The 25,721-nt window shown below is 52.3% G+C and overlaps 1 protein-coding gene across 1 annotated transcript in view; it reads right to left on the reverse strand.

Moving 5' to 3' along the window:
• Positions 1–643: 643 nt before the first annotated feature.
• jagn1a (jagunal homolog 1a) overlaps positions 644–25,721 on the reverse strand; it is a 31,931-nt gene continuing 6,853 nt past the window's right edge. Inside the window, exons 2-3 of the mRNA XM_067993108.1 lie at positions 14,257–14,367; positions 644–5,827 (exon numbers count right to left, since the gene is read on the reverse strand). Coding sequence (XP_067849209.1) covers positions 5,365–5,827; positions 14,257–14,345 — 552 coding nt within the window. The 5' untranslated portion in view covers positions 14,346–14,367 and the 3' untranslated portion in view covers positions 644–5,364. The remainder of the gene's footprint in view (positions 5,828–14,256; positions 14,368–25,721) is intronic.

Here is a 25,721-nt window from a genome sequence, read left to right on the forward strand (position 1 = left end):
GTGCAAAAAAGTTTCACAAGGATGATAGCAGAACTGAGAGGATATCCTGATCAGGAAAGGCTGAACCGGCTGGGACACTTCTAGAAAAGAGAAGGCTGAAGGGTGACCCGATAGAGGTGTTTAAGACAATGATAGCATTTGATAGGGTAGACAGAGAAAATGTTTTCACTTGTGGGGTCATAAATATAAAATATTTGCTAATAAATCCAATAGGGAATTCAGGAGAAACTTCTTTACCCAAAGAGTGGTAAGAATGTACAACGTGCTATCACAAGGAGTAGTTGAGGCAAATAGCATAGATGCATTTAAGTGGAAGCTAGATAAGCACGAGGGAGAAAAGAATAGAAGGGTATCCAGATAGGGTTAGATGAAGTAGGGAGGGAGAAAGCTCATGTGGAACATGAACACCGACATAGACCAGTTGGGCTGAATGGCCTGTTTCTGTGCTGTAGTTTCGCTGAAACTTGATGAGATCAAGGGTGCCCAAACTAACTTCTGCTAGAGAATAGCAATATAACCAAGAGCTATATCCTCAGTCCAGACTGAAATCCAACCCCAGGTCCTGTGAGGAGAAAAGCTAGTCTTGTAACATGCTGTACTATCGAATCCTAGTGTTCATAGTCCAATAAACCCAATTTCACATTTGAGCTTTTTTATTTTTTCATATGCCTTATATAACAAATAGATCAGATACAAGCAAGTGGAACATTCATGCTAGCAATATATATGTATATACTATATTCAATAGGCAAAGAATATACATACATTCCAGCCTAACAAATTAAAACTAAATTATTCACGTTCACCCCCACAGTATAAAATTCAAACAGGTATGACAATTTACCATTTTTAGCATACAACATTATGACTACAAAGCAAAGCATTACATAGTACAATTTAATAACAATTTTATAGATGATATGTATTTTCAAAGTGGGGAAAAGATAGCAACTCAAACATTGGAAAATAGCACACTACATGCACCATTAGAGGGAAGAGGCTCTGTATTTCTAAAGGATCTACCAGCTCTGCATTTATAAGGATTATTAAAGTCAGTTTTAATTACTGATTTAAAAACCTATTTTTGCAAGATGTTTTTCAACTTCTATTTTTTGTGTCTAAAACAGAAAATTAGGAAAAAGTGGGACCTCAAAATCCCCCTCCAGCCAAATTCAGTAAAAAATCTATTATTTGAAACATTTGTTTTATCCCCCCCCCCCCACCACCGCCCCCTGCCAAAAAAAAAATGTAAATGGAATGTCAGGATAAGGTTTGTTTGTAATGCCATGCCATAGTCCACTAGCTTGCCAGCATTCACTATCCAGCACACATGAAGAATGAGGTACTCCAGGCACTTTGCACCAATAAATTTATACTATGAGAATAGTTTAGGAACTATGAAGGTATTTTACCTCTACATTTGTGTGGTCATAAATACAAATTGGATAGCTCCATCAAAGCCGGCACAGGCACAATGGGCCGAATGGCTGCCTTCTGTGCTGCAAGATTCTATAAGTTTGTTTTAAAATGCAACAATGGAAGAAAGTGTGTCCTGGGCACTGAGAACTGATAAAATACCCACTCATGAAGCTGATGTTTTATAGATCACTATTATTCAGCACATATACCCTTTATATCGCTCCAGGCATTTCTTCTAAATACAAAAGCAGCACTACCGTAACAGATTATCTCTTTCACTGCTCAAGTTCTGCAAAACTTGTTTGTACCTTTCATATACCTTCTTTTAAAATTCTGAAACATTTAAATAATAGTTAATGCTTCAAAATGGAAGTAATTTCCTGATGTTGAATTGTTCTCAGCAGCTGTAATTGAACAAAACATAGATGTGATAAAATGATATTTTTCTGAAAATCTAATTCCATTTCGTTGCGTAAACAAAGACATTTCCAGTTTTTTTTCCTAGGTTACATTTATTGCATTGGCTACATCGATTCAAAGGATTCCTCATTGGCAAAAATAAATCACTTTTAAAATTTCTCTAATTTCCAGATATATTCAAGTAATTTGAAAATCTTTGTACCACAGACTTGTAAATCCTTCCAAGCAATTTAATCTAATCAAAAGATGATGGTACATACTTTATAAAAATACTTCAGATGTGTTGTAATTTAAGTAAACCGTATAAGAAAATTTGAATGCGGAGGCCCCGAATCTCACTGAGTTGATTTCAGCACCTCATCCCAACTGCACCCAAGTGATTACAATGTAGTAGCGCTGACAGCACAAAACTTATCCCACTGCCTTCCCATCATCATCTGTTTCAAATATTTAGCCAATTTCCCTTTAAAAGATGCAATGGTCTCAGCCTCAATCACTCCTAATTGTAAAGCATTCCATGTTCCAACAACTGTATAATAAAAAATTCCCCATACCTCCTCATTCTTTTAATGCCAATTTTAAATTGATGACCCCTCATCACTGCCAGAGGAAATAGTCTTTCCCCATTCATCCTATCAAAACTCTTCATAGGAAATTAAATACAAGTTTTTAAAACTATTAACTAGTCACAGTATTCAGAGATTCTCCTCATAACTAGTTTCTCATTCCTGGTAAATCTACACTGTGCACTATGACTTTAGTGTCCTTTCTATAATGGGTGTCCAAAACCACACGCTGTATTTAAAGCGTGGCCTAAACATTGCTGTGTACAAATTTATCACTACCTTTTTGTTCTTTGCCTCTATTTATAGAGCCCAAAAGCTAATGGCCTTTTTATGGCTTTATCACTAGCACTGGAAGAAATTGTTGTACATTTGTCTATCCACATCCTTCAACCTCTTTCTAACGTGTGTATGCTGCCATTCTTTGTCTTTCCTCCCACGACGTATTTCCGCACTTCTCTGCATTACATTGCAACTCCCATCAGTCTGCCCATTCTGCTAACTACGTCCTCTTGTAGTCTTTTACACTCTACTCTGCTATTTGCCAAACCATCTATTTTTGCAAGGGCACCAGGGTCAAACCTATGATGCATAGAAAAATGCATAATGAAATTAAACAAATTTCTGGATCTGATTTTTACGCTGCTGAATATCGACACTGATAATTGCAATGTTGGCAAACTTCCAAAACAAAGGGAGGAAAATTCAATTTACACTATGCCGTAGAAGGTTAAGCAGCCAAGGAACATTCAGCATTTATTAGACCTTGGCAATGACCAATACAATCTCTTGCTCAAAAATTAAATTTTCACCGTCAATTCTGAACAGAACTACTTGCTCCCTTTAATGGATTTAGTTAATGATAGTAATGTAGCTAGACCAGGCACAGAATTTAAAGTGTAGTAAACATATTATAAATAAGAGGATGGCAAAACAATTCTCTTTCTTATTAGGGTTCAACATAATGAGATCTGAATTTCTCCTCCAAATTTTTATAGCAAGACCAAGGGGATAGGGTTAGGAATGAAAGATGGCAAGTTTGTTACAACAGGTTTCTAATAACTATTTGTACCATGGACTTAAAAGAGCATTAATAAGTAATCAGAGTTACGTAACAGCAACCCTTCCTCCAATTAAATATTTGCCAACTTAACTGGAAAAAAAGGACAATCTTTTTAAGAACAAGCTGATAGAAAAGTCTTAATGTAGATATTGTTTATGTGTTGACTCTTTTATTCACAATGCACAAACACATATCATATGACTCACGAACAAATTACACAGTTTACATCGAAAGCCCACTTAAATTGTTACACTGGTACAAAAGCAGTGTGACAATAACTCCAGTAAAACACTATTCATTGTTGCAAACAGAAGCTGAAATGGTGAAAATCAGAACAAAAATTAAATCCATTTGACTCATTTGAAAATAAAACACCTTTGCACAATTTAGAATAAACTACATCCAACATTTTCATTGGTTTCATTTTTTCCAGCAACAAAATGTGAAGCTCCTAGCCTTGAAGCCACGTGTGGGACAGCCAAATCTGCAGTGATGTTAAAACCCAACATATGCTTCCCACAACTACCTATCCCTCTTCCTCAGCAGTTTTTGTACTGTCAAGCTTCTAGCCTTCCCAATAAATGAACAGGAGACAGTTCCTCCAAAACATTTATGCTTGAATATGGAGCAGGAACCCAGCTCAAACAACTTTTTTTTTTAAAGACAGCTTACAACCTGCTAGCGGCTTTAAGACTAGATTCTCTCTCTCGTATAAACATTTGGGTATCATGTAACAATTGTAGGTATTCTGACAACTTTTGCAATTCCCAGAGGCCAAATAATGTCATATGTATAACACACATTAAGATCTGTTTTCCTATTGTAAATAGTGTGTACACATGACCAACTCATGCTACACAACTGATTATAAAAAAAGCACAGGACAGGGTACAGACAGCTTGAAATGTTGATTTTTTTTAAAAAATGCACAAAAACACTGACTAGTGTATGTATTTTACATTTAAGATCATGAGATCCAAAATATACACAGATGATTTGTATATGCAACATTATAGCTAAGTATTAACAGACTGCACAATGAGGAGTTATGTCCAAAATGCAATGAGTTGTAAAATGCAACTTCAAAACTATATACAAAGGAAGTCAGAAAAGGGTTAAATGTACAGCACTATTATTTTAGTCTTTAAAGAAATTGTTAGCACATAACTAATTTAACTCCCCTTAACTGTGTTGGCACAAATATTTTTAATTGAAGGAATTCATTTGGGATGCTTCCATGTTAGGGTAAAAAAATAGTTGACTTGACCTTCTAGGATTGAACAAATCTGGTTGGGCCGGACATTCTATCCAATTTTGATAGATATAAATAGTCTGCATGAAGCTTAGTAGCACAAGTCATAACGCTATGCAACACTTCAGTCTACCAGCCACACACCTTATCCCGTTTAATCAATTTTAGCAAGACTAAATTCATAATCTTATAACAGCATTTCACAGTATATAAAACCAATAATTAAACCATTTGTTTTTCCTCTTGAAAATCAATCAACAGGAAATACAACCATGAAATCTTTGATTTCGACAAATCAGGATCAGTGTTTGGAAACACTTCTGAATTTACTGCATTTCTCAGCATCTTGGTGACTGTGTATCATTTTTTTTAAAGGAGCTTGGAATAACATTAGCATCAAATGGCCTGGGGGGAAGACTAACCACTGCCATTTTCCCACTGCCAGTTTTACTTTGTGTGGAAGCAAAAGTACTAGGGTAGAAAGAAGGTAGTAAAAACAAAAACAGCCTACACAAGACAATCTGCAGCAGTTAAGCCCTAGACTATCATATTTACTGGACTGATGCAGTCCCATTATATTCACCATCGTTCATAAACCAGCTCGGAGCCTTCTAATTCAGTTTTCAAAAGGTTCTTTCTTCTGTAGACTATTTCTTCTTCTTTTCCTGTGTGGAGGTAAACCAAGAGTCCAGTAATTTTTTGCTGTAGTAGATCTGCCAGCCATGCACTTGCACTGCAATAACCAAGACCAAGTACATGACAGCTACAGCAGAAAAGCCAAAGATGAAGCGGTAGGCCTTGCCATGCCGATAGAGCTGCTGTGCCATGGGGAACATCTCCATGCTGCCATAAATGAGAGGGGCAATGGAGAAGAGCCCTGCACTGATCATGGAAAGTACAAGGTAACTGATGTTGTTACGAGGGAAGGATACAAAACCGAAGATGGATGGTATGATGCTCAGCAGGTACGGGTATTCCCATTGGTATGGCATTGCTATCAGGTCATGCGACACCAACTTCATGTGACTGACAATAACATGAAGAGTGAGCAGTGTCCAGATTACTAAGTGAGCAATTATCAGCTTCTTGATCTCAGACTTCAGAGTTGCACTGGAATTGAAAGAACAGAAATACAATTTTAAATTAATTTTCATCCCTACAGATAAGAATTCCAAATTCTGAAATACAAATGTCTTTACATAGGATATTCTGCAAGAAGTATAGCTGTTGGAGGACAGTGGGCTCCTTTAGATTATTGGCATAACTAATCTTCATAGTATTATACTGCCCCATGGATTGTTAAATGCAGTCTTGTCCCAGTTTCCCAAATGGAGACTTCAAGTCATTATCCAGGTTACTTACGTCTGCAGGATGCTTTTCTGCAGAAAAGTGATCAAAATAAGAGTTTTTTTAAGCTAAGCTATCCTTATCTCCGGTTATCTAGCTTAAAAAAGACGTATTTATATAATCTTGTGATCACATCTCGGAAACCTCTCACTTCACAGACAATTAATTATTTTGATATTCAGTGATTTATGTAGATAAATGCAGTATCCATTTTCTGCTTAACATCTCAAACTGCATTGAAAGACCAATTACTCGGTTTTCAGTGGTGTCAAGGGAAGATTGTTAGATCGCTGGGAAATTCCCCTACTCTAATTCCCACCTGAACCATCAGATAGGCAGACAGAGCCTCAGTTTAACATCTTATCTGGAGAACTGCATCTCCAACAATGCAGCATTCCCTCAGTACTGTTGTAGAGTCGTAGCCTGGATTAGATGCTCAATATAGCAGAGCTTGGGCACAATCTTCTGAATCAGCAGCAAGGCTGCTACCAACTAAGCCAAGCTGATATTCAGCTTTTGGAAGCACCAAGGCCTGGGTGCAGATCCCTTTTGCAGCGGGGGGATAATACCCTGTAAAAACACCTACAGACATAGCAAGCGAAAATGTTTAGAAAAAATATATAAAATGTTAATCCTGGGGCAGCTCTGTGGCATAACAAGTTAGACCTACAACATTCAGCCAGACCTACAAAGAGTCTGCAAAGGGATATCGACAAGTTAAGTGAGTGGGCAACAAGATGGCAGCTGGAGTATAATGTGGGGAAATGTGAGGTTATTCACTTTGGTAGAAAGAATAGAAAAACAGAATTTTTTTAAATGGTGAGAAACTATTAAATGTTGGCATTCAGAGGGATTTGGGTGTCCTTGTACACAAAACACAAAGTTAACATGCAGGTACAGCAAGCAATTAGGAAGGCAAATGGTACAGTGGCCTTTATTGCAAGGGGGTTGGAGTACAAGAGTAAGGAAGTCTTGCTGCAACTGTAGAGGGCTTTGGTGAGACCACACCTGGAGCACTGCGTGCAGTTTTGGTCTCCTTACCCAAAAAAGAATATACTTGCCTTAGAGGTGGTGCAACAAAGGTTCACTAGATTGATTCCTGGGATGCCCCATGAGGAAAGATCGAGTAGAATGGGCTTATATTCTCTGGAGTTTAGAAAAATGAGAGGTGATCTCATTGAAACATAAGATTCTAAGAGGGCTTGACAGGATAGATGCTGAGAGGATGTTTCCTCTGGCTGGAGTGTCTAGAACTAGGAGACGTTTAGAACTGAGATGAGCAGGAATTTCTTCACACAGAGCACCATGAATATTTGGAATTCTCTACTCCAGAGGGCTGTGAAAGCTCAGTCGGTGAATATATTCAAAACTGAGATGAATACATTTTTGAACTTTAAGGGAATCAAGGGAGTTAGGGGTCGGGCGGGAAAGTGGAGTTGAGGTTGAAGATCAGCCATGATCTTATTGAATGGCAGAGCAGGCTCGAGGGGCCGTATTGCCTACTCCTATTTCTTATGTAACATAATGCACCACAAAACAGTCAGATACAGATTCACACTCCAATATAATAACTGGTCTTGATAACTGAAGAGGGCACTGAACAAAGGCCTGGTACCTTCCTGAAGGGCAAACTGAAGGCATGTCACACCTTTTTAGCAGCCAATTAAAATGCAGTTTTGATTCATAGTAGGTACAGCATAGTAGGTGACTATCCGGCCCATTGTGGTTGTGCCAGCTCTTTGATGGGGCTACCCAATTAGTCCCATCCCCCTGCTCTTTCCCCATAGCCCTGTAATTTTTTTCCTTTCAAGTATTTGTCCAATTCCCTTTTGAAAGGGACTATTCAATCTGTTTCCACCACCCTTTCAGGCAGTGCATTCCAGATCATTACAACTCGCTGCATAAAAAAAGTGTTTCCTCATGTCACCTCTGGCTCTTTTGCCGACCACCTTGTATCTGTGTCCTCTTGTTACTGACCCTTCTGCTACTAAAAACAATTCTTCTTTATTTACTCTGTCAAAAGCATTCATAATTTTGAACACCTCTATCAAATTTCTCCTTAACCTTCTCTGTTCTAAGGAGAACAACCCCAGCTTCTCCACATAACTGAAGTCCCTCATCCACTCTAGTAAATCTCTTCTGAACCCTCTAAGGCATTGACATCCTTCCTGAAGTGTGCTGCCCAGAATTGAACACAACACTCCAGGTGAGGCCTAACCAGTGTTTTATAAAGGTTTAGCATAACTGCCTTACTTTTGAACTCAATACCTCTAATAATAAAGCCCAGAACCCCATATGCTTTTTTAAAAAAAAACAGCCTTCTTAACTTGTCCTGCCAAAGATTTGTGTATGTGCACCCCCAGGTGTCTCTGTGCCTGCACCCCCTTTAAAATTGTACCATTTAGTTCATATTACTTCTTTTCATTCTTCCTACCAAAATGTATCACTTCACACTTCTCTGCATTAAATTTCATCTGCCATTTCACCACTTTGTCTCTGTCCTCCTGAAGTCTGTTACTATCCTCCACATTGTTTACTACATTTCAGAGTTTTGTGTTGTCTGCAAACTTTGAAATTATACCCTCTATACCCAAGTCCAGGTCATTAATATATATCAAAGAGCAGTGGTCCCAATACTGACCCCTGGGGAACACCACTGTATACTTCCCTACAGTCTGAAAAACAACCGTTCACTACTACTCTGATTTCTGTCCCTTAGCCAATTTTGTATCCACGCTGCCAATGTCCCTTTAATTTTGCTTACAAGTCTGTTATGTGCTACTTTATCAAGTGCCTTTTGAAAGTCCATATACACATCAACCGTACTACCATCAACCCGCTCCGTTACTTCGTCAAAGAACTCAATCAAATTAGTCAAACACGATTTTCCTTCAACAAATCCGTGCTGACTTTCATTTATTAGCCCAGATTTTTCCAGGTGCCAATTAATTTTGTCCCAGATTATTGTCTCGAAGTTTTCCCACCACCGTTAAACTGACTGGCCTGTAATTGCCGGGTTTACCCCCCCCCCCCTCTTTGAACAGGGGTGTGAAATTTGCAATCCTCCATCACCATCCCCATATGTAAAGAGGATTGGAAGATTGTGACCAGAGCCTCCACAATTTCCACTCTTACTTCTCTCAGTAACCTAGGATGTATCCCATCTGGACCAGGTGACTTTTCTACTTTGAGTACTGCCAATCTTTTAAGAACCTCCTTTACTTTTATCCTGTCCAATATCGCTACTACCTCCTCCTTTACTGCTACAATGGCAGCATCCTCTCCTCTTTTTTATCCCTAATCAGTCCCACCCTTTTACTAATTATATATGTTTATAAAAGACTTTTAGGTTCCCTTTTGTTAGCCACTAATCTATTTTCATACTCTCCCTTTGCTCCCTCCCTTTTTAAGATCTCCTCTGTGCTCTGCCCGATTCTCTACTGTATTATGAACCTTACAGTCGTCAAAAGCCTCCCTTTTCTGTTTCATTTTAATCTCCATCTTTAGTCATCTACGGAGCTCTAGCTTTGGATGCCCTTCCTTTTTCCCCTCGTAGGAATGTGTGTACTCTGTACTCGAATCAACTCCTCCTTGATGGCCTCCCATTGTTCAGTTACTGTTTTGCCTGCCAATTTTTGATTCCAATCCACCTGGGCAAGATCCCTTTTTGACTCATTGAAATTAGCCCTCCTCCAGTTAAGTATTTTCACATTGATTGTTCCTTGTCCTTTCCATAACTATTCTAAACCTAATCATATTATGATCACAGTTCTCCAAATGCTCCCCCACTGAAACATGCTCCACCTTCCGCACTTCATTCCCCAGGACTAGATCCAGCACCATTTCCTTCCTCGTTGGGAGGATTTCCTTTGTATGAAATAGATCACCAACCTCACCCTCTCGATCAGGAATGGCGCATGGCACAGGGACACAACAGGTGAGGGGAAGGGGAGAACATGCTAGATTACCGTTGTATGGTCTTCCTCATTTTGAGTGTAGTTTAATTTCAGAAATAGGAAATTGCTGTCATCCTGCAGGGCAAAACATACCATCTACACCAACTCTAAGAGCTTTGTGCCATGTTTGCATCAGGTGTTCATCCTCATCCTCAAATATAACCCCTAAATGTGGGACACATTCTCATTTCATCATTGATGGTGCAAGCAGAGGCCAGACATGCATGTAAATTTTTAATAAAACATTTCCAAGTAGCACCAGATCAGAGAGCTTTCTAAATGGAGATGAACTACACTCAAAAAAGGAAAATCATACCCACAGTATGCAGTTTAACATTTTTCCTCATTACATCAACTCCATATACAAAAGTATATTGAAGCAGTGCAGAATCTGGGAGGTAGCACTCAAGAACCTAAAATGTCCTTCAAGCATGGCAGCAACAAAACACATCTTCCTGAACAGCATTTCAAGACAATACTACTCAGCACATACACGCAGGCTGTTTCAAGTAGCAGTTCTACCAACAGCACAACAAAACCCACTACATACCAACCAAATAAGTTGTTACATGCAGGTAGAATGAATGATGAAGTTCACTAATTTTATATTCTGAAATGAGGGCTAACTTGATCTGTTTGCTCAAAACAGCACTCTGGTGCTGCAATTCAACCTGTTCTGTACATTTAGGTTTGCATGATCCCAACTCCAGACTCTGTACTACTTTGATATACTTGTGTGAGCAGTTGAACTAATGAGATGTTAAATTATATTAAGTGGACATTCTGAAAGGAATACTGACAGGACATCTGTTTTAAGTGTAAAACTTAAGCTGGCAAGAAACCATAAACTCGAAAGGTTCCAGCAACAAGGTTCAAATCCCAACAGCTGTGAGTCACCTCCCAACATTTGCACCATTAAATCCAGTTCTCCTCTTCTCTGGGGTCTACAATTCCACTGCTGGATCACAGATGCTGGTTTCCCAGATTCCAACCTAATCAAGCACCAGTATAAAAGTGGCTAAGTTGGACAGTACAGCCGTAGTATCCCCAGGGTCTGTAATTATGGTCCTTATAAACATTTTTTATTTAACACTGTAAACTTCAGAATTGAAACCAAAAGATGGAAACCTTATCTGGTCAGGCCAGGCCAGGTCTGATGAACATTTAAATCAAATACAGAGTCTGCGGTTCACTGTACCAAATCACAACTAGGTCATTAAATCCTATATGTGAGGGATTTGGTGAGGGCACCTGATGGCACAGCTAGAAGGTCCAAGAATCTGGTTTTCTTTGCCTAGTAAGGGTTGTAGCTTCCTTTGCCCACATCTTGTGAATGCACTGGCTAAGAAAGGAAATATGACATGAGCCAGCTTCAATGAAGAGTTATTTTGAGAGATTGAATCTGATTTTTTTCTGAGCTTATCCAATATAACACTCTCCTTCCTAACAAAGTATACAGCACTATGGACTTGCTCTTGAAGAGCTGTGAAGTTATTCAGCTACTCAAAGATTCAAGCTTGATTACATGGTTAATCCTGGGTCGTTCCTCCTTTCCAACCCTTAAGGATGCTATTAAACATCAAGGGATGATAGCAAGGTCGTAGCTTACAAAATAGAGGGCCATAATTTGCTGTGGAAGGGCATCTAATGGCGTCTGGCGTTAATTAGACCAACCCTTGCAAGTTTAGGTTTTTAAATTTTTGGTGTGGCAAGTTGCTGAAAGTGCGAGCTGATAAGGCAGCGAAGGAAACAGGGCATCTAGGATCTGAGTGAACAGGGCAAGTAACTATATCTCCTTAACCAATCAGATTGAAGGATTGAGAAATAACCAGCACAAGGACTGAAGAAAGTGTAAATTAGAGTGGGTGAATTCAATGTCAAATCAGGTATAGAAAGGAGAGGGAAATAAAGTTTGGATTAAGATAGAAAAAAGGCAGAAAAGTAAAAAAGCTTTAAATTTTAAATGTGACATTTTTAGAATCTCCAACAATTAATACCTGAAGGACTGAGACTCCACACTTGTAATAGTTAATTTTCAGTGTGAGGTTGATTGGCAGTAATTAACAATTATCACATCGTAAAAACGGTACTTAGACTTGAAATGACAAGACTTAACTTTCTGTGGCAAGTTTAGTTCGTATCTACCGCGCAAATGCAGCAACCTCACACCATTCAATGCATTTCAATGGTGAGACAGACAACGAGATGGCATTTTCGCAAAGATAACGGCAGAGCGGCGCAACTCGGATAGCAACTTCTGGATATCTGCATTTAACTGTGCATGTGCCCCTCAGTTGAAGTTGCTGTACTATTTGCGCATAAAATAACAGCCAGCTCCAATAGTCTCACCATTATTTTGAAAGCAAATTATGGCCTATTATTCGATTTTTGACTAATGCTAGACTGGTTTAGCACTGTAGCCCCTATAGCTATTACATAGAATGGACTGCACAGAAACAGGCCATTCAGCCCAATGGGTCCATGCTCCATACGACCCCCCTCCCTCCATCATCTAACCCCATCAGCATATCCTTCTATTCCTTTTTCCCTCACGTACTTCTAGCTTCCCATTAAATGCATCTACGTTAGTCGTTTCAACTAACCCTTGTGGTTGCGAGTTCCACATTCTAACCACTCTGGGTAAAGAAGTTTCTCCTGAATTCCTCATTGGATTTAATAGTGACTATATTATATTTATAGCCCCTAGTTCTGGTCTCCCCCAGAAGTGGAATCATCTCTGAATCAACCCTATAATTTTAAAGACCTCTATTAGGTCACTCCTCAGCCTTCTCTTTTCTAGAGAAAAGAGCCCCAGCCTGCTCAATCTTTCCTGATCGGTATAACCTCTCAGTTCTGGTATCAACCAAGTAAATCATTTTTGCACCTTCTCCAGTGCCAGTATATCCTTTTTATAATATGGAGATCAGAAATGTTCACAGCACTCCAAGTGTGGTCTAACCAAGGTTCTATACAAATTTAACATAACTTCTCTGCTTTTCAATTCTATCCCTCTACTGGTACAGCAAGCAACTAGAAAGGCAAATGGTTATGTTGGCCTTGCTTACAAGGGCGTTGGAGTATAAGAGTAAGGAAGTCTTGCTATATTTGTACAGGGCTTCAGTGAGACCACACCTGGAGTACTGTGCAGTTTGGGTCTCCTTACCTAAGGAAGGATATACTTGCCTTAGAGACAATGCAACGAAGGTTCACGAGATTGATTCCTGGGATGAGAGGCTATGAAAGGTTGAGTAGAATGTGCCTATTTTCTCGAGTTTAAAAGAATGAGAGGTGATCTCATTGAAACATTGATTCTGAGGGGGCTTGACAGGATAGATGCTGAGAGGCTGTTTCCCCTGGTGGAGAGCCTAGAATTAGGGTTCATAGTCTTAAATAGCTGACCCCTTATCCTGAGATGAGGAGGAATTTTTTCACTCAGAGGGTTGTGAATCTTGGGAATTCTCTACCCCAAAGGGCTGTGGATGTTGAGTCGTTGAGTATATTCAAAACTGAGATCAATAGATATTTGGACTCTAAGGAAATCAAGGGATATGGGGATCAGGCAGGAAAGTGGAGGTGAGGTCTAAGATCAGCCATCTTATTCAATGATGGAGCAGGTTCGAGGGGCCATATGACCTACTCCTGCTCCGATTTCTTATGTTCTAATGTTCTGGAAATGAACCCGTGTTTGGTTTGTTTTTTTTAAAAAATGGCATTAACCTGCATCGCTACTTCTAGTGATTTGTGACTCCCAGATCCCTCTGCTCCTCTACTCCATTTAGACGATTATCCAAGGAGTATGTAGCCTCCTTTTTCTTCCTACCAAAGTATAATACCTCACGCCTATCTATATTGAAATTAATTTGCCAATTACACACCCATTCTGCAAGCTTATTAATGTCTTCCTGTATTTTGTTGCAGTCCTCCTCAGTTAATAAACTATACGCCCCAATTTGGTATCGTCCTCAAATTTTGAAATTGTACTTCTGATTCCTGAGTCCAAATCGTTTATGTAAGTGGTGAACAACAATGGTTAAATTTAACACAAATTTAGAACAGTGACAAATATGAGAATTTACAACTAAACATTTCAGGAGAATGTTAAATACAGAATTAAAAACACACACCTTTACAAAACCTTTCACAATTCAACTTCATTAGCTCTCCAAATTTAAGTATATGGCATTTTTTGGGCTGTTCTACATAAATATGATTCAAATAATTTATTTAAAAACTTACCTCATCTGATAGTGTAAAGCTACTTTCTCTCTATGGTGGAAGTCACTGCCGTCTGTTCCTGTTGCACGTGGACCTGCACGGGATGCCATGATAAACAATAAACTGCCAGACCTGTGGGGAATTAAAGCATTTAATAAGTGCTCTGCTTTTGAAAAAGATTCCAGTAGAAAAAGAATACCAAGTTAGCCAAGACCCCTGGTGACCTCGTGAGTTAACATACCACAGTGCGGTATGAGCTAATCCCTCCATCCCTGGAAATCTAATTCCATTTCCTTTCTGTAAAACTCACTTGTTTTCCTCTCTAAATCTTGTAGGCTCCCCCTCCGCCTCCTGCATCCACGCCACCCACCCCCCATCACCACGCTCCTCCTCCCCTCCCCTTCCTCCTGCAACCACGCTCCTCCTCCCCTTCCTCCTGCAACCACGCTCCTCCTCCCCTTCCTCCTGCAACCACGCTCCTCCTCCCCTTCCTCCTGCAACCACGCTCCTCCTCCCCTTCCTCCTGCATCCACGCCCCTCCCCCCCCCATCACCACGCTCCTCCTCCTGCATCCACGCCCCTCCCCTTCCCCCTCCTCCTGCAACCACGCTCCTCCTCCTGCATCCACGCCCCTCCCCTTCCCCCTCCTCCTGCAACCACGCTCCTCCTCCTGCATCCACGCCCCTCCCCTTCCCCCTGCAACCACGCCCCTTCCCCCTGCAACCACGCCCCTTCCCCCTGCAACCACGCCCCTTCCCCCTGCAACCACGCCCCTTCCCCCTGCAACCACGCCCCTTCCCCCTGCAACCACGCCCCTTCCCCCTGCAACCACGCCCCTCCTCCTGCAACCACGCCCCTCCTCCTGCAACCACGCCCCTCCTCCTGCAACCACGCCCCTCCTCCTGCAACCACGCCCCTCCTCCTGCAACCACGCCCCTCCTCCTGCAACCACGCCCCTCCTCCTGCAACCACGCCCCTCCTCCTGCAACCACGCCCCTCCTCCTGCAACCACGCCCCTCCTCCTGCAACCACGCCCCTCCTCCTGCAACCACGCCCCTCCTCCTGCAACCACGCCCCTCCTCCTGCAACCACGCCCCTCCTCCTGCAACCACGCCCCTCCTCCTGCAACCACGCCCCTCCTCCTGCAACCACGCCCCTCCTCCTGCAACCACGCCCCTCCTCCTGCAACCACGCCCCTCCTCCTGCAACCACGCCCCTCCTCCTGCAACCACGCCCCTCCTCCTGCAACCACGCCCCTCCTCCTGCAACCACGCCCCTCCTCCTGCAACCACGCCCCTCCTCCTGCAACCACGCCCCTCCTCCTGCAACCACGCCCCTCCTCCTGCAACCACGCCCCTCCTCCTGCAACCACGCCCCTCCTCCTGCAACCACGCCCCTCCTCCTGCAACCACGCCCCTCCTCCTGCAACCACGCCCCTCCTCCTGCAACCACGCCCCTCCTCCTGCAACCACGCCCCTCCTCCTGCAACCACGCCCCTCCTCCCCTCCTCCCCCTGCAACCACGCCCCCCCTCCCCATGCAACCACGCCCCCCCTCCCCATGCAACCACGCCCCCCCTCCCCCTGCAACCACGCTCCTCCTCCCCCTCCTGCAACCACGCTCCTCCTCCCCCTCCTGCAACCACGCTCCTCCTCCCCCTCCTGCAACCACGCTCCTCCTCCCCCTCCTGCAACCACGCTCCTCCTCCCCCTCCTGCAACCACGCTCCTCCTCCCCCTCCTGCAACCACGCTCCTCCTCCCCCTCCTGCAACCACGCTCCTCCTCCCCCTCCTGCAACCACGCTCCTCCTCCCCCTCCTGCAACCACGCTCCTCCTCCCCCTCCTGCAACCACGCTCCTCCTCCCCCTCCTGCAACCACGCTCCTCCTCCCCCTCCTGCAACCACGCTCCTCCTCCCCCTCCTGCAACCACGCTCCTCCTCCCCCTCCTGCAACCACGCTCCTCCTCCCCCTCCTGCAACCACGCTCCTCCTCCCCCTCCTGCAACCACGCTCCTCCTCCCCCTCCTGCAACCACGCTCCTCCTCCCCCTCCTGCAACCACGCTCCTCCTCCCCCTCCTGCAACCACGCTCCTCCTCCCCCTCCTGCAACCACGCTCCTCCTCCCCCTCCTGCAACCACGCTCCTGCTCCCCCTCCTGCAACCACGCTCCTCCTCCCCCTCCTGCAACCACGCTCCTCCTCCCCCTCCTGCAACCACGCTCCTCCTCCCCCTCCTGCAACCACGCTCCTCCTCCCCCTCCTGCAACCACGCTCCTCCTCCCCCTCCTGCAACCACGCTCCTCCTCCCCCTCCTGCAACCACGCTCCTCCTCCCCCTCCTGCAACCACGCTCCTCCTCCCCCTCCTGCAACCACGCTCCTCCTCCCCCTCCTGCAACCACGCTCCTCCTCCCCCTCCTGCAACCACGCTCCTCCTCCCCCTCCTGCAACCACCACGCTCCTCCTCCCCCTGCAACCACCACGCTCCTCCTCCCCCTGCAACCACCACGCTCCTCCTCCCCCTGCAACCACCACGCTCCTCCTCCCCCTGCAACCACCACGCTTCTCCTCCCCCTCCTCCAGCCACCACGCTCCTCCTCCCCCTCCTCCAGCCACCACGCTCGTAACCCCCCTCCTCCTCCTCCTGCAACCACGCTCCTACCACCACGCTCCTACCACCACGCTCCTCCTCCTGCAGCCACGCTCCTACCCCACCTCCTCCTCCTGCAACCACGCTCCTAATCCCCCTCCTCCTCCTGCAACCACGCTCCGAACCCCCCTCCTCCTCCTGCAACCACGCTCCTCCTCCCCCTCCTCCAGCAACCACGCTCATCCTCCCCCTCCTCCAGCAACCACGCTCCTACCCTCCCCCCCTCTTCCTCCTGCAACCACGCTCCGACCCCCCCCTCTTCCTCCTGCAACCACGCTCCTACCCTCCCCCCCTCTTCCTCCTGCAACCACGCTCCGACCCCCCCCTCTTCCTCCTGCAACCACGCTCCTACCCACTCCCCCCTCTTCCTCCTGCAACCACGCTCCTCCTCCCCTCCTCCTCCTCCCCTCCTCCTCCTCCAACCACGCCACTCCTCCTCCTCCCGCAGCCACGCCCCTCCTCCTCCCCCCGCCACGCCCCTCCTCCTCCCCCCGCCACGCCCCTCCTCCTCCCCCCGCCACGCCCCTCCTCCTCCCCCCGCCACGCCCCTCCTCCTCCCCCCGCCACGCCCCTCCTCCCCTCCTCCCGCCACGCCCCTCCTCCCGCCACGCCCCCCACCTGCAACCACGCCTCCCACCTGCAACCACGCCCCCCCTCCCCCCCCCCGCAACCACGCTCCTCCTCCCCCCCCGCAACCACGCTCCTACCCCCCTCCTCCTCCTGCAACCACGCTCCTACCCCCCTCCTCCTCCTGCAACCACGCTCCTACCCCTCCTCCTCCTCCTGCAACCACGCTCCTACCCCTCCTCCTCCTCCTGCAACCACGCTCCTACCCCCCCCCTCCTCCTGCAACCACGCTCCTACCCCCCCCTCCTCCTCCTGCAACCACGCTCCTCCTCCCCCCCCCCCCACCACCACGCCCCTCCTCCTCCTCCCCCCCACCACCACGCCCCTCCTCCTCCTTCCCCCCACCACCACGCCCCTCCTCCTCCTCCCCACCACCACCACGCCCCTCCTCCTCCTCCCCCCCCACCACCACGCCCCTCCTCCTCCCCCCCCACCACCACGCCCCTCCTCCTCCCCCCACCACCACCACGCCCCTCCTCCTCCCCTCGCCACCACGCCCCTCCTCCTCCCCTCGCCACCAAGCCCCTCCTCCTCCTCCCGCCACCACCCTCCCCCTGCCACCACCCTCCCCCTGCCACCACCCTCCCCCTGCCACCACCCTCCCCCTGCCACCACGCCACCCCCTCCCCCTGCCACCACGCCACCCCCCTCCCCCTGCCACCACGCCACCCCCTCCCCCTGCCACCACGCCACCCCCCTCCCCCTGCCACCCACGCCACCCCCCTCCCCCTGCCACCACGCCACCCTCCCCCTGCAACCACGCCACCCTCCCCCTGCAACCACGCCCCTCCTCCCCCCCTGCAACCACGCTCCTCCTCCCCCCCCTGCAACCACGCTCCTCCTCCCCCCCCCCCTGCAACCACGCTCCTCCTCCCCCCCCCCTGCAACCACGCTCCTCCTCCCCCTCCTGCAACCACGCTCCTCCTCCCCCTCCTGCAACCACGCTCCTCCTCCCCCTCCTGCAACCACCACGCTCCTCCTCCCCCTGCAACCACCACGCTCCTCCTCCCCCTGCAACCACCACGCTCCTCCTCCCCCTGCAACCACCACGCTCCTCCTCCCCCTGCAACCACCACGCTCCTCCTCCCCCTGCAACCACCACGCTCCTCCTCCCCCTGCAACCACCACGCTCCTCCTCCCCCTGCAACCACCACGCTCCTCCTCCCCCTGCAACCACCACGCTCCTCCTCCCCCTCCTCCAGCCACCACGCTCATAACCCCCCTCCTCCTGCAACCACACTCCTACCACCACGCTCCGACCACCACGCTCCTACCCCCCCCTCCTCCTCCTGCAACCACGCTCCTACCCCCCCTCCTCCTCCTGCAACCACGCTCCTACCCCCCCTCCTCCTCCTGCAACCACGCTCCTACCCCCCCTCCTCCTCCTGCAACCACGCTCCTCCTCCCCCTCCTGCAACCACGCTCCTCCTCCCCCTCCTGCAACCACGCTCCTCCTCCCCCTCCTGCAACCACCACGCTCCTCCTCCCCCTGCAACCACCACGCTCCTCCTCCCCCTCCTCCAGCCATCACGCTCGTAACCCCCCTCCTCCTGCAACCACACTCCTACCACCACGCTCCTAAACCCCCCCCTCCTCCTGCAAACCACGCCCCGACCCCCTCCTCCTCCTGCAACCACGCTCCTACCCCCCTCCTCCTCCTGCAACCATGCTCCTACCCCCCCTCCACCTCCTGCTGCAACCACGCTCCTACCCCCCCTCCTCCTCCTCCTGCAACCACGCTCCTACCCCCCCTCCTCCTCCTGCAACCACGCTCCTCCTCCCCCCCCTGCAACCACGCTCCTCCTCCCCCTCCTGCAACCACGCTCCTCCTCCCCCTCCTGCAACCACCACGCTCCTCCTCCCCCTGCAACCACCACGCTCCTCCTCCCCCTGCAACCACCACGCTCCTCCTCCCCCTGCAACCACCACGCTCCTCCTCCCCCTGCAACCACCACGCTCCTCCTCCCCCTCCTCCAGCCACCACGCTCCTCCTCCCCCTCCTCCTCCTGCAACCATGCTCCTACCCCCCCTCCTCCTCCTGCAACCACGCTCCTCCTCCCCCTGCAACCACCACGCTCCTCCTCCCCCTGCAACCACCACGCTCCTCCTCCCCCTGCAACCACCACGCTCCTCCTCCCCCTGCAACCACCACGCTCCTCCTCCCCCTGCAACCACCACGCTCCTCCTCCCCCTCCTCCAGCCATCACGCTCGTAACCCCCCTCCTCCTGCAACCACACTCCTACCACCACGCTCCTAAACCCCCCCCTCCTCCTGCAACCACGCCCCGACCCCCTCCTCCTCCTGCAACCACGCTCCTACCCCCCTCCTCCTCCTGCAACCATGCTCCTACCCCCCCTCCACCTCCTGCTGCAACCACGCTCCTACCCCCCCTCCTCCTCCTCCTGCAACCACGCTCCTACCCCCCCCTCCTCCTCCTGCAACCACGCTCCTCCTCCCCCCCCTGCAACCACGCTCCTCCTCCCCCTCCTGCAACCACGCTCCTCCTCCCCCTCCTGCAACCACCACGCTCCTCCTCCCCCTGCAACCACCACGCTCCTCCTCCCCCTGCAACCACCACGCTCCTCCTCCCCCTGCAACCACCACGCTCCTCCTCCCCCTGCAACCACCACGCTCCTCCTCCCCCTCCTCCAGCCACCACGCTCCTCCTCCCCCTCCTCCTCCTGCAACCATGCTCCTACCCCCCCTCCTCCTCCTGCAACCACGCTCCTCCTCCCCCTCCTCCTCCTGCAACCACGCTCCTCCTCCCCCTCCTGTAACCACGCTCCTCCTCCCCCTCCTGCAACCACGCTCCTCCTCCCCCTCCTGCAACCACCACGCTCCTCCTCCCCCTGCAACCACCACGCTCCTCCTCCCCCTCCTCCAGCCATCACGCTCGTAACCCCCCTCCTCCTGCAACCACACTCCTACCACCACGCTCCTAAACCCCCCCCTCCTCCTGCAACCACGCCCCGACCCCCTCCTCCTCCTGCAACCACGCTCCTACCCCCCTCCTCCTCCTGCAACCATGCTCCTACCCCCCCTCCTCCTCCTCCTGCAACCACGCTCCTACCCCCCCTCCTCCTCCTGCAACCACGCTCCTCCTCCCCCCCTGCAACCACGCTCCTCCTCCCCCTCCTGCAACCACGCTCCTCCTCCCCCTCCTGCAACCACGCTCCTCCTCCCCCTCCTGCAACCACCACGCTCCTCCTCCCCCTGCAACCACCACGCTCCTCCTCCCCTGCAACCACCACGCTCCTCCTCCCCCTGCAACCACCACGCTCCTCCTCCCCCTGCAACCACCACGCTCCTCCTCCCCCTGCAACCACCACGCTCCTCCTCCCCCTCCTCCAGCCACCACGCTCCTCCTCCCCCTCCTCCTCCTGCAACCATGCTCCTACCCCCCCCTCCTCCTCCTGCAACCACGCTCCTCCTCCCCCTGCAACCACCACGCTCCTCCTCCCCCTGCAACCACCACGCTCCTCCTCCCCCTGCAACCACCACGCTCCTCCTCCCCCTGCAACCACCACGCTCCTCCTCCCCCTCCTCCAGCCACCACGCTCGTAACCCCCCTCCTCCTGCAACCACACTCCTACCCCCCTCCTCCTCCTGCAACCACGCTCCTACCCCCCCTCCTCCTCCTGCAACCATGCTCCTCCTCCCCCTCCTGCAACCACGCTCCTCCTCCCCCTCCTGCAACCACGCTCCTCCTCCCCCTCCTGCAACCACCACGCTCCTCCTCCCCCTGCAACCACCACGCTCCTCCTCCCCCTGCAACCACCACGCTCCTCCTCCCCCTGCAACCACCACGCTCCTCCTCCCCCTGCAACCACCACGCTCCTCCTCCCCCTGCAACCACCACGCTCCTCCTCCCCCTCCTCCAGCCATCACGCTCGTAACCCCCCTCCTCCTGCAACCACACTCCTACCACCACGCTCCTACCACCACGCTCCTAAACCCCCCCCTCCTCCTGCAACCACGCCCCGACCCCCTCCTCCTCCTGCAACCACGCTCCTACCCCCCTCCTCCTCCTGCAACCATGCTCCTACCCCCCCTCCTCCTCCTGCTACCACGCTCCTACCCCCCCTCCTCCTCCTGCAACCACGCTCCTACCCCCCCTCCTCCTCCTGCAACCACGCTCCTCCTCCCCCTCCTGCAACCACGCTCCTCCTCCCCCTCCTGCAACCACCACGCTCCTCCTCCCCCTCCTCCAGCCATCACGCTCGTAACCCCCCTCCTCCTGCAACCACACTCCTACCACTACGCTCCTACCACCACGCTCCTAAACCCCCCCTCCTCCTGCAACCACGCTCCTACCCCCTCCTCCTCCTGCAACCACGCTCCTACCCCCCTCCTCCTCCTGCAACCACGCTCCTACCCCCCCTCCTCCTCCTGCAACCACGCTCCTCCTCCCCCTGCAACCACCACGCTCCTCCTCCCCCTGCAACCACCACGCTCCTCCTCCCCCTGCAACCACCACGCTCCTCCTCCCCCTGCAACCACCACGCTCCTCCTCCCCCTGCAACCACCACGCTCCTCCTCCCCCTGCAACCACCACGCTCCTCCTCCCCCTGCAACCACCACGCTCCTCCTCCCCCTGCAACCACCACGCTCCTCCTCCCCCTCCTCCAGCCACCACGCTCGTAACCCCCCTCCTCCTGCAACCACGCTCCTACCCCCCTCCTCCTCCTGCAACCACGCTCCTACCCCCCTCCTCCTCCTGCAACCACGCTCCTACCCCCCTCCTCCTGCAACCACGCTCCTAACCCCCTCCTCCTCCTGCAACCACGCTCCTACCCCCCTCCTCCTGCAACCACGCTCCTCCCCCCCCTCTCTTCCTCCTGCAACCACGCTCCTACCCCCCCTCTTCCTGCTCCTGCAACCACGCTCCTACCCCCCCCTCTTCCTGCTCCTGCAACCACGCTCCTACCCCCCCCCCTCTTCCTCCTGCAACCACGCTCCTACCCCCCCCCCCCTTCTTCCTCCTGCAACCACGCTCCTACCACCCCCCCCTTCCTCCTGCAACCACGCTCCTACCACCCCCCCCCCTCCTCCTCCTGCAACCACGCTCCTCCTCCCCCCCCCACCACCACGCCCCCTCCTCCTCCTCCCCCCACCACCACGCCCCTCCTCCTCCTTCCCCCACCACCACGCCCCTCCTCCTCCTCCCCACCACCACCACGCCCCTCCTCCTCCTCCCCCCCCACCACCACGCCCCTCCTCCTCCCCCCCCACCACCACGCCCCTCCTCCTCCCCCCACCACCACCACGCCCCTCCTCCTCCCCTCGCCACCACGCCCCTCCTCCTCCCCTCGCCACCAAGCCCCTCCTCCTCCTCCCGCCACCACCCTCCCCCTGCCACCACCCTCCCCCTGCCACCACGCCACCCCCTCCCCCTGCCACCACGCCACCCCCTCCCCCTGCCACCACGCCACCGCCCTCCCCTGCCACCACGCCACCCCCCCTCCCCCTGCCACCACGCCACCCCCCTCCCCCTGCCACCATGCCACCCTCCCCCTGCAACCACGCCACCCTCCCCCTGCAACCACGCCACCCTCCCCCTGCAACCACGCTCCTCCTCCCCCCCTGCAACCACGCTCCTCCTCCCCCCCCCCCTGCAACCACGCTCCTCCTCCCCCCCCTGCAACCACGCTCCTCCTCCCCTCCTGCAACCACGCTCCTCCTCCCCCTCCTGCAACCACGCTCCTCCTCCCCCTCCTGCAACCACCACGCTCCTCCTCCCCCTGCAACCACCACGCTCCTCCTCCCCCTGCAACCACCACGCTCCTCCTCCCCCTGCAACCACCACGCTCCTCCTCCCCCTGCAACCACCACGCTCCTCCTCCCCCTGCAACCACCACGCTCCTCCTCCCCTGCAACCACCCACGCTCCTCCTCCCCCTGCAACCACCACGCTCCTCCTCCCCCTCCTCCAGCCACCACGCTCATAACCCCCTCCTCCTGCAACCACACTCCTACCACCACGCTCCGACCACCACGCTCCTACCCCCCCCTCCTCCTCCTGCAACCACGCTCCTACCCCCCCCCTCCTCCTCCTGCAACCACGCTCCTACCCCCCCTCCTCCTCCTGCAACCACGCTCCTACCCCCCCTCCTCCTCCTGCAACCACGCTCCTCCTCCCCCTCCTGCAACCACGCTCTCCTCCCCCTCCTGCAACCACGCTCCTCCTCCCCCTCCTGCAACCACCACGCTCCTCCTCCCCCTGCAACCACCACGCTCCTCCTCCCCCTCCTCCAGCCATCACGCTCGTAACCCCCCTCCTCCTGCAACCACACTCCTACCACCACGCTCCTAAACCCCCCCCTCCTCCTGCAACCACGCCCCGACCCCCTCCTCCTCCTGCAACCACGCTCTACCCCCCTCCTCCTCCTGCAACCATGCTCCTACCCCCCCTCCACCTCCTGCTGCAACCACGCTCCTACCCCCCCTCCTCCTCCTCCTGCAACCACGCTCCTACCCCCCCTCCTCCTCCTGCAACCACGCTCCTCCTCCCCCCCTGCAACCACGCTCCTCCTCCCCCCTCCTGCAACCACGCTCCTCCTCCCCCTCCTGCAACCACCACGCTCCTCCTCCCCCTGCAACCACCACGCTCCTCCTCCCCCTGCAACACCACGCTCCTCCTCCCCCTGCAACCACCACGCTCCTCCTCCCCCTGCAACCACCACGCTCCTCCTCCCCCTCCTCCAGCCACCACGCTCCTCCTCCCCCTCCTCCTCCTGCAACCATGCTCCTACCCCCCCTCCTCCTCCTGCAACCACGCTCCTCCTCCCCCTGCAACCACCACGCTCCTCCTCCCCCTGCAACCACCACGCTCCTCCTCCCCCTGCAACCACCACGCTCCTCCTCCCCCTGCAACCACCACGCTCCTCCTCCCCCTGCAACCACCACGCTCCTCCTCCCCCTCCTCCAGCCATCACGCTCGTAACCCCCCTCCTCCTGCAACCACACTCCTACCACCACGCTCCTAAACCCCCCCCTCCTCCTGCAACACCACGCCCGACCCCCTCCTCCTCCTGCAACCACGCTCCTACCCCCCTCCTCCTCCTGCAACCATGCTCCTACCCCCCCTCCACCTCCTGCAGCAACCACGCTCCTACCCCCCCTCCTCCTCCTCCTGCAACCACGCTCCTACCCCCCCTCCTCCTCCTGCAACCCACGCTCCTCCTCCCCCCCCTCGCCCTCCTCCCCTCTGCAACCACGCTCCTCCTCCCCCTCCTGCAACCACCTCTCCTCCCCCTGCAACCACGCCTCCTCCCCTGCAACCACCACGCTCCTCCTCCCCCTGCAACCACCACGCTCCTCCTCCCCCTGCAACCACCACGCTCCTCCTCCCCTCGCCAACCACCACGCTCCTCCTCCCCCTGCAACCACCACGCTCCTCCTCCCCCTCCTCCAGCCACCACGCTCCTCCTCCCCCCTCCTCCTCCTGCAACCATGCTCCTACCCCCCCTCCTCCTCCTGCAACCACGCTCCTCCTCCCCCTCCTCCTCCTGCAACCACGCTCCTCCTCCCCCTCCTGTAACCACGCTCCTCCTCCCCCCTCCTGCAACCACGCTCCTCCTCCCCCTCCTGCAACCACCACGCTCCTCCTCCCCCTGCAACCACCACGCTCCTCCTCCCCCTCCTCCAGCCATCACGCTCGTAACCCCCCTCCTCCTGCAACCACACTCCTACCACCACGCTCCTAAACCCCCCCCTCCTCCTGCAACCACGCCCCGACCCCTCCTCCTCCTGCAACCACGCTCCTACCCCCTCCTCCTCCTGCAACCATGCTCCTACCCCCCCTCCACCTCCTGCTGCAACCACGCTCCTACCCCCTCCCTCCTCCTCCTCCTGCAACCACGCTCCTACCCCCCCCTCCTCCCTCCTGCAACCACGCTCCTCCTCCCCCCCTGCAACCACGCTCCTCCTCCCCCTCCTGCAACCACGCTCCTCCTCCCCCTCCTGCAACACGCGCCTCTCCCCCCTGCAACACCACGCTCCTCCTCCCCCTGCAACCACCACGCTCCTCCCTCCCCTGCAACCACCACGCTCCTCCTCCCCCTGCAACCACCACGCTCCTCCTCCCCCTGCAACCACCACGCTCCTCCTCCCCCTGCAACCACCACGCTCCTCCTCCCCCTCCTCCAGCCACCACGCTCCTCCTCCCCCTCCTCCTCCTGCAACCATGCTCCTACCCCCCCTCCTCCTCCTGA

Source organism: Heptranchias perlo, chromosome 11 (genome assembly GCF_035084215.1).
Source record: "Heptranchias perlo isolate sHepPer1 chromosome 11, sHepPer1.hap1, whole genome shotgun sequence".
Lineage (NCBI taxonomy): Eukaryota > Metazoa > Chordata > Chondrichthyes > Hexanchiformes > Hexanchidae > Heptranchias > Heptranchias perlo.